At 50.5% G+C, this 15,910-nt stretch overlaps 1 protein-coding gene across 6 annotated transcripts in view; it reads right to left on the bottom strand.

The window, feature by feature from the left end:
- Nucleotides 1–474: 474 nt before the first annotated feature.
- NSMAF (neutral sphingomyelinase activation associated factor) overlaps nucleotides 475–15,910 on the bottom strand; it is a 44,396-nt gene continuing 28,960 nt past the window's right edge. For 5 of the 6 annotated variants that reach the window (XM_072951926.1, XM_072951929.1, XM_072951925.1 and 2 more), the window contains 20 exons: nucleotides 15,569–15,745; nucleotides 14,389–14,468; nucleotides 13,760–13,850; nucleotides 13,597–13,660; nucleotides 12,605–12,656; nucleotides 12,390–12,510; nucleotides 11,862–11,993; nucleotides 11,340–11,447; nucleotides 11,075–11,117; nucleotides 10,602–10,765; nucleotides 9,100–9,208; nucleotides 7,881–7,939; nucleotides 5,744–5,811; nucleotides 4,878–4,945; nucleotides 4,370–4,493; nucleotides 3,384–3,467; nucleotides 2,339–2,489; nucleotides 1,820–1,922; nucleotides 1,584–1,693; nucleotides 475–678 (listed from right to left, as the gene is read on the bottom strand). In XM_072951926.1, the coding sequence (XP_072808027.1) occupies nucleotides 584–678; nucleotides 1,584–1,693; nucleotides 1,820–1,922; nucleotides 2,339–2,489; nucleotides 3,384–3,467; nucleotides 4,370–4,493; nucleotides 4,878–4,945; nucleotides 5,744–5,811; nucleotides 7,881–7,939; nucleotides 9,100–9,208; nucleotides 10,602–10,765; nucleotides 11,075–11,117; nucleotides 11,340–11,447; nucleotides 11,862–11,993; nucleotides 12,390–12,510; nucleotides 12,605–12,656; nucleotides 13,597–13,660; nucleotides 13,760–13,850; nucleotides 14,389–14,468; nucleotides 15,569–15,745 (2,003 nt within the window). In that variant the 3' untranslated portion in view covers nucleotides 475–583. The remainder of the gene's footprint in view (nucleotides 679–1,583; nucleotides 1,694–1,819; nucleotides 1,923–2,338; nucleotides 2,490–3,383; nucleotides 3,468–4,369; nucleotides 4,494–4,877; nucleotides 4,946–5,743; nucleotides 5,812–7,880; nucleotides 7,940–9,099; nucleotides 9,209–10,601; nucleotides 10,766–11,074; nucleotides 11,118–11,339; nucleotides 11,448–11,861; nucleotides 11,994–12,389; nucleotides 12,511–12,604; nucleotides 12,657–13,596; nucleotides 13,661–13,759; nucleotides 13,851–14,388; nucleotides 14,469–15,568; nucleotides 15,746–15,910) is intronic. The other variant, XM_072951927.1, reaches the window with a different exon arrangement.

Genomic DNA, 15,910 nt, shown 5'->3' with positions numbered 1-15,910 from the left:
GAACTTTCATTACAGAAAAATACTTTTAATGTCATAGAAAAGATGAGGATTTCACAGCTACCGTGGAGCAAACTGTCCTGTGCACAGAAGGCTGTTGTAAGACCTGCTAACCCTTCCCCACACTCTCAGACTCTGGGGGCAGTAGGTTATAGAAAGTAACCACTCCATGAAAACACCTCCCCCAGAGCCCGCTGGGCAGTGGCCGTGTGGACTAGGGAGACATGAGTGAGTGGGCAGAGCACTCACATCTCCTTGGAAAATCCTTACATTGCTCAGTGCCTCCTGGAAACTGCCCCGGCTGGGTTAACACCACTGAGCTGTTCCCTCTGCCCCCAAATCCATCTTCTGACCATCATCGCCTGCCTTACAAACGCACGTTTACCGCGAATGCTGCCGCGTCCTCTGCCTGAGGATGGCAACTGATGGCTTTCAGTGAAGTCACCACAATTTAGAAAGTTTAAAACCACAAACATCTCTTGTGGTAAAACTTCTAATTACTATAATTGCACATTCACCAGTTCATTTAAAAGTTTGGTTTAAAAATACATTAAATCGAGTTCAATAATACTTGAGGAAAAGGCACTTAATACTGCAGGTTCCAGAACGTGATCTGTCTGTCCTCCCCGCCCGTGATGACGCTGCTGCACTGCTCGTTCATCCACATGCACGTCACGGCTCCTGCGGGAGAGGCGTGGGGTCAGGGCGCGGCGGGGACCTGCCGGCGGACCAGCACGGCCTCCGCACAAGTTAAACACAGCGCTCAGAACAGGGAACCTGGGAGGAGTAAGGAACCAGGTAAACGCAAAGCTAACGCTAAAACAAGCGGCAATTGCGGATGCGGAAGAGAATGCCAAGGTCATACACTGACAGCCAGGGTCAGGAAGCGGCAGGGTGGGGAGGGAACTGGTGTGAGTTTGCTCATTTACTTCCACTTCTGTCGCAAGGAGTCAAGGGGTTACTGAACGCTAGCGAGCTGAGGAAGAAAGGCAGACTCGCCACTAACACCCACCCACAACAGTGACCTGGGGAAGCAAAGGCGGCAAGTCAACAGATGCTCGTAACCGTGGGTCCTGGAAGAATTAAAGCCGCCGAACGATCAGGAGGAAGACATGCCCGTGTCAGCAACACTGAAAACCAGTGGGCAAAACAACTGCACACAACTGCACACCCTCCGCTCAGTAACAGGAGGCACACCTGGCATCAGCTGGCGCAGGCCCTCCAGGGAGAAGCCTGCGAGGTAGTCAGAGGAAGACTTCGTTTTCACTGTTAATTCATGACTTTTTAACTCTGCAGGTACTAAATAAACCATTACAGCTTTTACTACAGTTTCTAATTCTCCACGTGGAAGTTAATGTAGAAACGCCCATTTTGGAGTCACATGTCAGCATAGATCTAAATCCTGAAGGACCCAAAAGGCGCAGGTCACCTGGGCAGCCAGGGTGCCGGAGGGGCACGTCCATGGCGCAGAGGGCACGGGGGCCGGGGGGGGTACTCCCTGTTTGACGCGCATGCTCGCTGATGGGGACAGCGGGTTTGAGCGGAGTGCTCCGGGAGGAGGGGCAGGCCGGCGGCTGGCTGCTCACCTGCGTGGCCCCGAATTCTCTCAGTGCTCCTTCCCCCGAGGAGGTCCCAGACGAGCAGCTCGCCAGACTGACTTCCGGATAAAACAGAATTCCCATCCCAGATAAAGCACCTGCGAGAAGGATTTAGAAATCACCATGTCATCACTCATCGTGAAGGAGAGGCCCACGCAAGCCCAGTGGCATGACCGTGAACCTGTTTGTAAATGGCTTCGCGCTAGGAACTCAAGAAGGGGTACCTCTGCGGCTCGTCCGAAGTCATGGACGAGATGAGCATGCCCGTCTGCACGTCGATGACGTTCAGACAGCCGTCTTCTCCTGTGCTGAGGACGTGGCGACTGTCTGGAGCGTGAGGCGAAACACGGATACAGGTTACAGCTTCTGAAGCGCGTTGTAGATTAACCTGAGGTTTTATTTCTGAATCCCGTGGCTGGATGCTCACTCAAGCTCCCTGTGCTTAACCAACAATGATTATCCTCTGCTGGAAATGCTTCTGAGATGCTGGGCTGATGACCCTTTGGTGTGAATTCATTTACACCTTATACATTAATTTCTCTAGTGAGGTGAGAAATTAAGAGCAGTACTTAACACAGCTTTTCTAATGGGTAGAGATGTCACAAGGAGACTGAATTCTACTACGGAGCAGCCTTACTTACAGGCAAGACCTCTCAACAGCAAACAGTCTTTTTACACACTCATCATTTCAACAGTCATTCCAATGCCCCGGTACCATCTGTATTAAAGAGAGAGAATTCTACCTGGGCTAAAAGCAGTGTCACATACGGTCCCTGAGTGACACGGAATCTGGTGCAGTATGGTGGCCGTGGCGAGGTCCCAGATAGTCACTGTGCCTTCTCTGGTGCCTGAAACCAGCAGCGTGCCTGCAGCGTTTAAACTGATTGTGTCCACCTGCAGAAGCACACACACGGTACCCCGTGCAGAGTCACGGTCGTGAGCGCTGCCCGGGCCCATCCACAAATGTGGACGTCAGCGAGACATCAGCGTCAACACCACCTACTATGTGCGAATTCATTTCGGGGAGGGGATCTTCATCTGCCGGTGGCTACAAGGATGTGTTGCCGGGGTAAATGTAATGCTCTCGTCGAAAGAGGCTAAAAGGGACAGTTTCAGAGGGACACCCCATGAGGAATGAACGGCCGCGGGGTCCCTCGGTGCCAGCAGCACGGCTGACCCATGACTGAGGGGTTTGGGGGAGGTGGAGGGCGTCTCCGGGTTACACCTGCCTACCCATCTTGAATTACACACTAAATGAAGATTTCTCAACCTCAGTCAATCTGACCCCGCAAACCGGGCATCGGTTCGCAGCCTCCGAGGACAGGCTGTCCTGCAGGCCACGGCGCAAGGTCACAGCCCTGCGGGAATACAATGAGCCAAAAGGACCCAGTCCCAGGCCTGGCTCTGCCCCAGGCTGTGTGCACTGGGCTGTGCAGACAGGTCCGTGTCCTCAGACACCGGACGGGTGTCACCCAGACAGACGGCCCCCTCCGCCCTCAGGGTCAGAAGACACGAAAGATGATGGGTCACATCTTGTCACCCAAATAGTCTGGGGGTCCTCAAATATTCACAATCTACTCAGAAACTGGACTTCTGGAAATCCAGTTGGATAGTAGCTAATTCTCAGAGAAACAGCAAACCGAGAAACAAGACAAAGGAGACTTGGAAGCCCGAGAGTCAACTGCAGGCAAAGAACCGAGTGAGCCTGCGCTCTCCTCCAATGAGCAACGCAAAGCCCTAGAGAAGCCAAGACACCCCCGCTGGCACGGCCCTGCCGCCGGTACTCACGCCCACGTCGTGCTCCAGCTCGGCCAGCAGGTCAAACTGGTGTCTCCTGGCTGCGCTCATCTCGGGAGGGACCCCGGACCACACCTGGGATGGAAGACATTGCAGAAGGTCTCTGCCAACGTTTACTACAAAAGCATGTCTAACGCTCAGGGAAAACCCTCCTGACCGACGTCCCTTTAACACAGTTAAATGTGACCGGCACGACGAGGCCTCGGGAGGCCTCGCTGCTCCCCGCTGCCTGAGCTTCCCCAGCGTCGCCAGCGCCGGCGCCCTCCCTCGCACCTGCCCTCATGACCCAAGTGTTGTGTGAACTAAAGAAACAGGTGTGCAGAGTGCTGCAGTGTCTGTTAAGGTTTTGCGAAAACTCAAAAAGGCAAGTCACCCAAAAAATGTACTGAAATTCGGGGCGGGGGGGGCGAGGAGGAGCAGAAATGATGCAAAACTCCTGAAGGAATTCTGATGGTTTTAGGTTCTTGCTTTCGTTTATATAAATGCAAACTGGACACCAAAGACGATGAACAGTGCCGTGGTTTATGCAGTAAAGTTGTACAGAAATGCAAAGAAAAGGCCAATACGGGCCAACATCGATGGTGAGAGTATGCGTTTGTCTGGTCTAAGCTTAAATAAAAAGCATCCTCTGTTAAAGGCCCCCCACGGTAGCCTGGTCTTTTCCGATGGCCTGGCTGGCTGCTCGTTCCGCAGCCGAGCTAGAGCGGAGGGGTCCTGCTGCGCGCGCCCTCTAACCCCGCCGTCTGATGAGTACGCACCACCCCGCCCCCAGGGAACACACAGTACGCAATTGTGAAAACCTCCTGTTATGTTAAAAAGGGCACACGTTAAACAAACAATAATCTTCACTATCCTCACAGATCCCTCACTTTGTGAAAAACCGGGGAAAAGTGACTGAACACATTAACAACAGGCGGCTGACTGGCTTCTCAGGCTGGCCTCTTCCACACATTTCAATTCAGAAACTCCCTACAAACCTTCACAGTCGAGTCCCAGGATGCAGAATACAGCCTGCTGTCGAGCCAACAGATTTTACTAACAGCATCGTCATGCCCCATCAGCGTGTCCTGGCGTCTCCCAAACGCCACGGAATAAAAGTAGCTGACAAGAAAGATGAGAACTGTTGAAACAGCGCTCCTGCTGACGTTGTGGCTCTTAAACACATTTTCCAATTAGTATTGTTTAAATCTACGGGTACTAAGGCCCGCTGAAATGACAAATTACTTGTTCTCGTGACAGTAAACCAAAGTGGGAATTTAAAAGTAGGAATTTCCAGGTCTGGCTCATCTGTGTTTTCACCTGAGTTTAAAAACTCAAGAGGAAGATAGAGTCCAACGGGAGAAGTGATTAGATTCAAATCATCACGCTGAAATCCACTGTCCTCACCGAGCATCTAAACAACGGGAGACCCTGTGCTTGCCTGCCTCGCGTCCACAAAGGGAGCGACATGGCGTGTGGTGTTACAGGGGGCATGCGGACACCTACATGTTATTGTCCCACGAAGAGCTTATGACAGTGGCATCTCCCGGTAAAAGTAAACACGACGACAAAGCCTGAAATGCAAGTAATTCGACGTTAATGATTTACAAAAAGCAGTGGATCCTTAATGTGGTAAAATGATCTCATAAGTTCCTCCCCCAAATTAGTGCTCAAACTCTCTTTGTGTTGGCCTTCCTCATATTTGCAAAGTTTCTTTTCAACTGGCTGATTCCAGTCGCCGAGCTTCCTCCAAAATGTAGGAAAGGAAGTCAAAGTGTGTCAAGTGTACGAAGACCCACCCTGACGGTTCTCGGGGCTCCGGGCGCCCTTGCTGCCCTGGGCCAGGGGCCTCCGACCACGTCGGAGTGAATCGTGGGGATGCAGGCCAGGATCCAAACACCCACTCTGGGGCACGGACTCGGGGGGAAAGGGAACCTTCTGGAAGTCTTTAGGGAACTGCAGTAGCTTTCAGATGACCGACATTAACAACAAAATGTGTTTTTTCATAAGAACTGGTTTTCTAGTCGTAGGTATCCTGCCAACTCAGAAATGCATTAAATTCTGTAACACACAAGCATTTAGTCTGACAGTTCCCAGAAAAGGGAAGATTAAGGAGAATTCTACTGGGTAGCACTTTAAATTTTTTAAAAAAGTGACAAATGAAATCACAATATTATGAGAACGAGGACGCCTGGAAAAACCTCTAATTTAACTTAGGAGTCATCGAGCTGAGGCGTTCCATAGCTACTGCACGGGAACAAACCCGACTGTCTGGGAGGAAACAAAATGTCATACACGTGTGTGTATAAAACAAGCCGCTCCATGAATTTCTATCGTAACACAGATGCAAAGTTAAAATGACCTCAACTCACCATATTTGAAAATGATATACTTCTTTGTAGCATCTTGGATTCTTTGGAAAACATCTTCAGGGTGGAGTCTGATTTAATAATGACAAAGTGAACATGTAAGAAAGATTTCCTGACCTTTACAGATACTGACCAGCAAGTGCATGCGAGGCACTGGGGGAGGTGGGGGGGATGGTGGGCGAGACGCCGAGGGCCGCGCCCCAGGACACCCCAGTTGTCTCTGAAGATATGTGACCTACGACACGCAGATTAGCCTAAAGCCACGGCCGAATGCAGAGTCAAGTCTAGTAACTTATAAATAAGCTAAAGAGCAGGAAAATAGCAATTTTAACATTAAAGAAAACAAAAAATATTTTTAAATGTTTTAAAAATATCTTTTAAAATATTTAATTTTTTTTAAAAGCCCAATTATGGTGTGATATCCATGTACTGAATTAGCATCTGTGGACAGGAACCGCTAACTTCCTAAATACAAACTAGGGATTGAAATGTCCAAGCGTTTAACTTCCTTGCTAACAGAAGCTTTAAAAAGGTGCATCCAGACAAGCTCCACACCAAGACCCGCAAACCACAATGTGCTCCCAACACCCCGCGTCCGAAATACATAGCAACACGTTTCCTCATCTGGAAACACACAACGTGACACAGAACAGGTCAGCATGAGCTTTAAGTAATTTCTACTTTCCTCTCTGTAGTAAAACTGAGTATTTCAACCTAAGTTCTGCGACAGCAACACACAGAAGTGAGCCAGGACACGCTGTAGGAAACCATCCCCCAGCCTGGCCGGCGGCTCTCCCAGGCGCCGGGGCCCGCGGTGGCCCAAGTGTCTACACACCGGATGCGTGTCCAGCAGCAACACGAGTATAAATGTCAGTGCAAATAAACCGGTCACGTGGATTAGTAAGAGTGAAGGAAAAACCAGAAAAAACAAAAGCTTTTGACCAAGACACCCCCACTCCCTGGTCGTTGGCCAGTTCACAACAAAGCAGTATGCTAAACAGGCCTCAGACGTTTAAAGCCTGGGTGCTTGTAAAACTCACGGTTTACAAGGTCACGTGAGTACAGGGAGCTGAAGGACTTAACGAGCCAGGACAGACAAATCCAGCCAAGAATGCAGGCTTCGCTCAAAGATAAAGCGTTTCGTCTTGGGCTAAAACATTGGCAAGCTCAGCGGGGAGGACTCCCGGCAAAGCACCACGGCCTCCTCCCGCCAGAGCGCCATCGTCCAGGTGACCCCTGCGCCCTGGGCAGGGCGCGGGCCTCCTCTGGTCTCCGGCAGAGTCTTCCGTGCCTCGTGGAGAGTTCTGTGTTACAAAACCTGAGATCGTATTTGAACGAGGTAGGAAGGACACGCCATGGAGGCGGAACCACGGGCAGAGTCTGGGAGCGGCAATTCTGATTCGCCCAGAAGTGGGTGCTGGGACAGCGCCTTCTCTCACTCGGTGGACGAAAAACACACTTTCCTGCAACGAAGACTGAAGAACAGGCAGCCAGCTACTCACAGCCAGCTACCAGCTCAGCCAGAAGCAGCCGTCTTAGAACCCCTCCCTCCTCACCTTCACTCTGCAGAGGGCGTGTCACCAAGCTTAGGGCAGGATGGGGACAAGATGTGCTTTAATGACATACTGTGCACCCTGCCCGGAAGAGCATGGCTGTAGACAGCAGGAGGTGCTTAATGCTTAGTCCCTTTGTGAGATCAAAACAGTGAAATTCTAACGTGCCATTAAGATGCAGTTACGCGTCCTCTTCCTTGGGCCACGGCAGGGCTTTTGCACAATTCTAACAACACCTAAGCCCATTAACAATGCGTGACTTAGACTTCGAGCTGAGTCCTGCAGTCAACACACTGGACTATACGCTGAGTGACAAAAACAAAAGCCACAGCAACACATCTGGCTCCCCACCTGTGACGCCTGGGGTGGGACCCGGGGGGCGGAACCTGTTGCCTGTCCCTTTGATTCTGGGAAACCTTGCCAGCCACAGAAAGGCGTTTTCCCAGTATTGTTGTGGGCAAATCACCATGGAATTGTATGGCATCAACCACCAATTAACTGCTCGTAATTTATTCCCTGTGGAAGCAGCAGAAACAGGGACAGTCCGGACGGAGCGAAGAAGCCCGTCTTCAGGCAGAAGGACATACCTTGTGAGGTTGTGAAGATGGACGAGCCGTTGCAGGAGACTGCGATTCCGGTAACTGCCCTGTTTGAAGACAAAGTTTTATAAATTACCATCAACCGTGTGCCAGGACAGCCGTCTCTCCAGGGCCTCGATCTGAGTGGGTTCAGTCCGAGCTGCTGTCCCCTTTCCTTCGCGGTGTGAATGCTGGATGTGGCCCATCTGAGACCAGCTGCGGCCAAGTCACAGGCGGCAGCCCCTCATCCTGTTCTGGTGACACCTGGGGCTGGGACCTCCCTCCCCAGGCCACTGCCGGGGACGTGCAAGGTCGGACACACACACGTGACACCGGGGAACCAGCTGCCAGCACCCAAGTTATTGGAACGCCTCACTCGCTTCTGCCCAGTGACGAGGCCACTGTGCGGCCCGCACGTCCTCTTAAAGGTTCATTCGTGTCCTCACGGCCTCGAAGCACGAGGCCCCTTCCTACGTGACGTATAGAGAAGTCGAGGAAAGGAAAGCGTCAACAAATTCCAACCAGCCAGGTGAGGCTATGAGTCCCCTTCCCGAAGCTGTGCTCTGGTCTGGCGCCAGTGCTCCGATGAGGCCAGGCCGTTCAGTCCCACTCATGACCGATGGTGAACCTGACAATGGAACGTCAGACTGGACATGGAGCAGGACAATGGTCTCGTCCCTGGGCCCGGGCTTCCCACCTGGGACAGGCCGGGTCAGGCCAGGTCAGCGCTTCTCAGGCCCCTCCACGGGCACCCATCCCTCTACCTGCACAGGGGAGACCCACTGAGGCCGACAGCAAGCCTGAGGTTTTGGAAGTAAAGTGGGTTTTTTTGTAAATTCTTGTGAGATTTGCAATGTTGTGTGTGTGTGTGCATGCACGCACATTAGTTATCATTTTTTTAAAAAGCTGCATTTTCCCCAACAATATTAGTACATGCGACATGGTGGCAAGGGATAGCGATTCTCCCAAAGCTTCACACCCTCACGGACCCAGGGGGCCGTGCGCCCACCGGAGAGGCACCCAGCCACCTGCTGTCTGCAGACCCCGTCTCGTGCTCCAGAATGACCGAGGGCACAAATGACACACATCTGTTTTGTGCCAAACCTTCCCGGTCACTCTGACCTCAGATGGCTGGTCACTGTGGACTTCTGAGGGGCACAGACAGCAGTCAGCAGGGCTCTGAGAGAGCTCTCGCCCTGGACTCAGTGGCGCGCACGTGCTCACTCACTCTTTGTGGATCCTGTGCTGCTCGTACAGCTGCAGTTTGGTGATATTGCTCCAGGCCAGCGTTCTGCTCTCCTCCGTCAGGTCTTCAAAAGACTCTTCACCTGGAGAGACTACATCCAGCGGCAGCCGAGTCAGCCGCCGCCTCTCTAACCGCACCAGAGACCGTGAGCCTCAGGCCACGGTATTTTCTGTTAGAATCAGACAACCAGCAAAGCGCAACGCCCCCAAACAGAACTGCTCTCAAGGGCGCTGTTCAATGGCTCCACGTTTGTCGAGGGAAAAGAAGGTATGTGATCTTAATAAAAATCATTCGCGGAAAGACTAAGTAAAGTGTCTCTGATCACTACAGTGCTTTTGTACCTTTACCGAGGTTTGCAGCTTTCACCAGGACCCCGAGTTAGGAGCCTCAGGACACACGAGACCGATGATAATCTTTGTAAAACCTGACAGCTCCCTAAGAACACTGCAGGCTGGTGTTGGGTTTAGTTTTGAGAGGGAAAAAGAAGAGATGCAGCCAATCATGGCTGTGCCCCTGGGGCAGGCCTAGCCAAGTGGTCCCCTCACTTCTGTTTAAGGGCTGGAGCCATCGCCCTTTTAAATAGTCCCGGCGGGGAGCGCCCTGTGACTCAGCAGAGCTCGGGTCTGAGAGGCACCGCGAGGTAATCCCGTGGTCTCTCTGACTTAGTCCGCGGGGCTTTCTCCTCAGGGAAGTGCTCGAGGCCAGCGCGGGTCACGCGACCGCAGGGAGTGCCGCCTCCGCAGCTGAGCGCCTCGCCGGCCGTGCGGCCTGAGAAGCCTGGACAGGCCTGGGGCAGAGAGGACTGGAGACAGGAAGGGACCATGCGCTTCTGCTCCCGAGGTTTCACAGTGTCAGACCCCTCCCGGGAGCCTGCCGTGCGAGGCTGTCTCCTGTGCAACGTAAAACACGACAGCTGGGCAATTGTACATTCTCTCCTCCCTTTCCAAACACCAGATCTCAGAACAGAGTCAGGTTCAGCTCTGCCCCGAGCACACGCCTGGCACAGACGCTCTGTAAATGACTGACTAGGAAAATAGAACCAGGTGAAGAAATCAGAGTGCCTTGACTTCACGATCTGCATCTGGGGTACAGGATGCTCTGGGGAAGAGCAGAGCGATGTGACCGTTAAGGCGGCCACGGCTGGGACGGGTGGATGAGAAAAAGGGGACGGACGGCCAAGAACCCCACACCAGCTTGGGAAACCACAGGAAAGGAAGAGGACATAACAACAAAAAGTACTGCTGAGCCCCAGGTTAAATCACCAAAAAATAAAAGCGATTTGATCTCCTCTCAGGTCAAAAGTTAAAAACAAACCAAACACCAAAAAGAGGGTGGTTTGCAGGAGAAACGCAGTCAGAGGTAAAACAGAATCACCTCTGAGCCGCCCAACGTCCCTGTTTCTTGTCCACTCCAGAATCTTCAGAAACACCTTAATCAGAAAAGAAACAGAAGACGCTCCCGATCGCTCTCCTTACAGAAGTTACCTGGAGAATCGGCCGTGGATGCGTTACAACTCGAGGGCTGGGACCCACTTTTAAACCTGGGGGTGATCCTTCGAGGATGTGGAGTCGCAAAGAGCTGTTTGGGCGTCTGCCCGAACTCCAGGATCTGGGTGAGCACGGCCACCTTCTCGTCAGGGTCCTCCATGCTTTAGGACAGAGGAGAAGCGACGTGGTGAAGCAGCAGGTTCAAGCTCCCCGGAAGCACGAACCCCAGACAACACAGAGTAACGGGGACGAGATGAACCCTCCGACGGTAACAGTGGCTACGTGCGGGGTCGTCTGCACTGTACCCCAGGTCGGCAGGTAAGTTTCTGAGGCTCAGCAAGTTACATAACGGTGAAAGCAAGCTACAGTTCAGTGTCAGATTTTCCATCCCTTAGTATCAAATAACCACATCCATCATTTAGACAAAGAGGCAATTTGTAAACAGAAACCCCTTACAGACACACAAGTACCTGTTCAAGTCTACGCCTCCTTCATAGGTCAGGGGATGAAATACTGGAAAAAAAGAGATGTGAGATAGAACACAGCTGAAAGAGGAACTCTTTTGTTAGAACATACGCTCCGTTGAGAACTGCAAAAACTCATCAACTTTAAACTTTTATTCAAAGAAACTGAATTTCAGTCTGCAAAACAGCCTAGTAATCTCCAACGTGGGTAAAAAATCAACCTGAACTATTATCTTTCCCTGAGCAGCAGTGTACCTGGCGCTGAGCTCACCTGTCGTCCCAGGGTCTTTCTGGGTCAGTGCCCCTCTGCTCCGGGGGAGCCCAGCCCCCTGCACGGCCCGGCCAGGTGTGCCAGGGGTCGGCCCCACGTCCCTGTTACCTGCGCCAGGAAGTCCAGAGGAGGTGAGAACTACATTAGGAGCAGGTGAGGGCTGCCGGCTTCCTTCTGCTCAGTTAAAAAGAAACTCTGGGGCCTTCTTAGGAACTGAGGTGGCTGTTCTAGCGTACTCAGACTGAGTTCTGAGAGAAACGACTGTATAGGATGGGAGTGCAAGCTAGAATTACAAGACTTTAGAGAAAGACTTCTTGGGACCACAGAGAAGTAGGTGATCTTCAGGTGACAGTCCTTCCTCCTCTTTTACCCTCAGTGTCTGATCGGGGTCCCTGAGCCAGCGGGCACTGCCTGCTGAGATAAGGTGCTTCTGCGCAGGAAGTAAGCTGGACCATTCTGAACTCATTTTTTTGGTTTGCTTCTGTTTAAACGCTAAGTGAAGTGTGGACGACAGGGACCCACCGTTGTGGGCTCCAACCGCGTCCGCTCCTTTCTGCTTGTAGCCGAACACGAGGTCGATCCACTCGTGCAGGTGCTCGGACACGTAGCTGCTCTCCAGTGCCTCCCTGCTCTTCCGCAGAAAGTCCTCGGGACCTAGGAGGTCAGACACGGTTCAATCAGCCCGTCACCCTTTGACTTTCTCCCGTTTCTTCCGTCTGACCATGGGCAGATAGCGCTTCTGGGATCAGCAAGAGGGACGTGTTTCTTTCTTAGTGAGGTTATTCCCTCCCATCATAGATAATCTAAATCTGAGGGGGAGTTGTGGCAAAAATGATTTTCACAACATTCAGGTCTCTCAAATACATAATAAATGTTTTCACATCATAGACCCAGGATACTTACAATTTGGAATAAGACTCTTACCTCATTTAGACAGAATTATAATGTTATTTTTTTAAATCTAGGCAACTGAATAATTAATTAGCTATACTGAGACCGCACTGCCAGGCAGAGGACTTGTCTGACTCGGTACTTCTAACTGGTACTCACTCTGCGCCCACGGGGGAAGCTCCACGTCATCAACCATCTGCCCTCCTTGTCTCTTCCCCAAATCCAGCTTCAGACTGTTGACTAAAAAGCTGATGTCATCACCGTAGAACTCCGGAATCAGCTGAAAGTTTCAGGGGGGAAGAAAAGAACAACAACATTTTTAAAGCCGTTAGAAACCACCAGCCCGGTGAACCATTAGCGTGGGGACTGCTCACCTCTTTAAAATCGGTTGCGCCATCCAAACAGTTTTTCCAAGTTTCTGCGATACTGAATGTGAAAAAAGGTGAAGTGATTTTGAATCAAGGGTACGGAAGCGGCGGCAGCAGCACTGTCTGGGCGCCCGGCTTCTAGGTACGCGCTCGGTAACTCGTGATTTCCCCACACCCACACGAGGGTCTGCCTGCGACAGAAGAGAAAACCCTGGGCCCACTCAGGGAGGGACCACGGGGCCAGGACATGGACCCAGAGGGGACATCTCCAAGGCCAGGCCAGGAGCCCCCCCAACACCACAGCCTCATTAGGGGGCCACTGGAGGCAGGTGCTTAAACACTGAAAACTGAGCACGACTATTTTAATAGCTCATTTCAAAAACGGACTATAAATAAACACATGCAGAGCTTCGAAAAAGTTTGGAAAGACGCAGACCAAAAGATGAACACAGTGGGTATCATCTCTGCACGGTCAGATGCCCAGCGAACTTAATTTTCTTCTTTATATTCTCTGATTATTTTGGGTAAGAAAATATTACTTTATAATAAGAAAAATTATTTAAACACACATGGGGAATTGTATTCAATTCACAGCAGGATTATTTACAATAATGAAATGTTGGAAACGCTCTAAATGTCCAATAGAGAAACAGCTAAAATAAAGAGTTCAAATGAATTACGGCATAGGTTAGGAAGTGATACAGTAATTTAAAAAAAAATCACTTTTTTGAAGAACATCTAATAATATGGGAAAAACTTCAAGATCTAATATGAAGCTACAAAAGGCAGGACAAAACCCTGTATTTAAAGCATGTTCTCACATTCACACGTACACACACACGACCATACAAAGCCTGAGAGGAACAGGCAGAGCAATTTCTGCAGTGGTTTTTTACATTTCCTTCCATTTTTGTTTGTATCTAGGGTTCAGACGTGAACACACCGCGCATGCGTAATTAGAAAGCGTAAGGGGTGTTAGGCGAGGCATCGTGGCACACCTGTTGAACATTCTATCTGCGTTATCGAATCTTCCATTCTGCAGACACAGCATGTACTCTGGCGCTAAAGGGGGAGAAAAATCAGAGTTAGGATCATGATCACAGCCTCGCGGAAGAGTCCACGTGAAATAACGCTGAACCGGGAGCGGCGACGGCATCTTACCGATCCTCACAAGATAGAACAGCACGTAGCCCGGGGAGGAGTAGTGGCTGCCGTACATGAACTTGGGCTCCGGCATCTCCTGGTAGCGCGCCTGCAACACACGGAGCAGGAGCGCTGCTGGGTACGCGCGGCCGTGACTCCGGCAGCAAAAGCCTGCAGGAGTCCCGGCGCGGATACATTCTATCTATCCCCTCGCTTCTCTCCTGGGCAGGAACAGGAGACCATGACAAAGAGCGGGGATCTGAATAAACACAGCATTCTTGCCAGAAGGGTCTTGGTTTTCTTGGCCCAGGGGTAACAATGCTGGGGCTGGACTGAAGAGAGGAAATTTCATGCATCTCCTGTGCAATTCACCCGAGAGCACCCTCATGAAAATAAATCAGTAAATCTGCCATCAGCTCAGCCTCTTACCTCCTGGATCGGAGGCAAAAATGCAAATGGTGAGCAGCAAAACTCATGGGGCAAGGACGGCAGTGGGCAGAGATGGGAGGGAGAAAAAACCCGCGCGGACCCTTTGGTCCCTTGGGATAGACCCGCCCTAAGTCTGCAAGAAAAGAGCTCCAGGTGCTACAGAAACCAGGCCAGGGCTCCCGGCTGCTCAGAAACGAGGAGCCCCCGAGCCCACATACCAGCAGCCTCTCCAGACGTTCCTTATTGAGGGCCCCTACTGGCTTACTGAGGTCCCGGAAGGTTCCTGGATTTGACAAATCTATAAAATAAACAAATGTTTAAAACGTACTGAATTAAAATAAGTAAAGCAAGCAAGCTTATACTTAATGTTATCTCCCTGAACTGATTCGCACGCACACATTTATTTCCAAATAATAAATAGTTTTTTAAAAAAATCAAGACAGACCCTTTAGAATTACGGTATTTCCTATGGTTATTTATACAGCTATAAAGGTTAGAATGTGGGCGTTTTAAGTTAGTGACAGCCACTCAGGTAACATCTCTAATGTGAAAATACCCTGCATATTGATTTTTATAAAGAGACCTGATTAAAAAAAACTACATTCCAAGTAAAACAACAACAAAAATAAACAAATTTCAAAAGCCATTATTCTTCTGCCAAGATTTACTTTTTAGGTATGAATCACAGTGAATATTATTATTCTGTGATAACAGCGTAATTCGAGAACTGGGGACCTGAACATTATCAGAAATAAATTGTGTTCCTAGAAAATGTTACCTTCTGTTACCCCTTTCAAGTACAAGAGTTCAATTTATGAACTGCCAAAAGTAATTTATTGCTCACAATATCTAATTTTAAGATATTACAAAATAAAGTTACAATACAATCATTCTATTAAAATAATTTGAGAATGCAGTCTATACACCACAAAGTTAAAACAATCATCTCTCAGTAATGTAATAATTGATCATTTTTACTTCCTCCTTTGAGTCAGTACTTTCTAAGAGTCCCATCATGAATAGCTATTACGTTCAGTAATCACATTTCTGAATGTGAATTTACAAATAATATAACCTGAGATGCAATTTTCCAAGTGAAAAACTTATTTCACAGCGTGGTACTAAGAGGTAATAATGGTCACACAGGCTTAAAATTACACGCGTTTTCTGGGTGTGTCCTTCAAGAAGCAGGTGAGTACTTTTTTTCAGGAATAGAAAAATTCAGTGACAGTAAGAAACATACGGATGCGTGGAATTCACATAACACTTCTCCGGTGTCGCGGAGGGGAGACCGGCCACCCCGAGCGGTAAGGCGGCCACGGACTTGACTCTGCTCAGGAACCACAACGTGGCTCCACGGTGGCCCGTCCTCTCTGCGCTGAGCGCGGGGGCCCTTACCCAGCTCCGGGCTGCTGTAGTCGCTGACCACCCAGGGGAACACAGGGTACTGGGAGAGGTCGTTGCAGCTGCGGTCGGCCAGGCTGTTGAGGTGCAGCAGGTACTGGTAGTTGGACAGGTGCCCCCGCTGCCACTGCAGCGTGTAGCTCTCGGCCGAGTGCTCTGCCACGTGGTGCTCTGCGGGGACAGGCCGCTGGGTCACCACTGCGCCCGCACGCACGTGACAGCCCTGCCAATGTTTCCCACACAGACCCTCCCACCCTCTTTGAAAAGCCCATTTTAGAACAAGAAAAGCAGGCTACGATCTATTCCGTTAAGAATGAGCATCTCTAAGATCCAGGA

Source organism: Vicugna pacos, chromosome 29, assembly GCF_048564905.1.
Source record: "Vicugna pacos chromosome 29, VicPac4, whole genome shotgun sequence".
Lineage (NCBI taxonomy): Eukaryota > Metazoa > Chordata > Mammalia > Artiodactyla > Camelidae > Vicugna > Vicugna pacos.
Note: the sequence above shows the minus strand (reverse complement) of the source record. Positions and strands in the feature narration are given on the sequence as shown.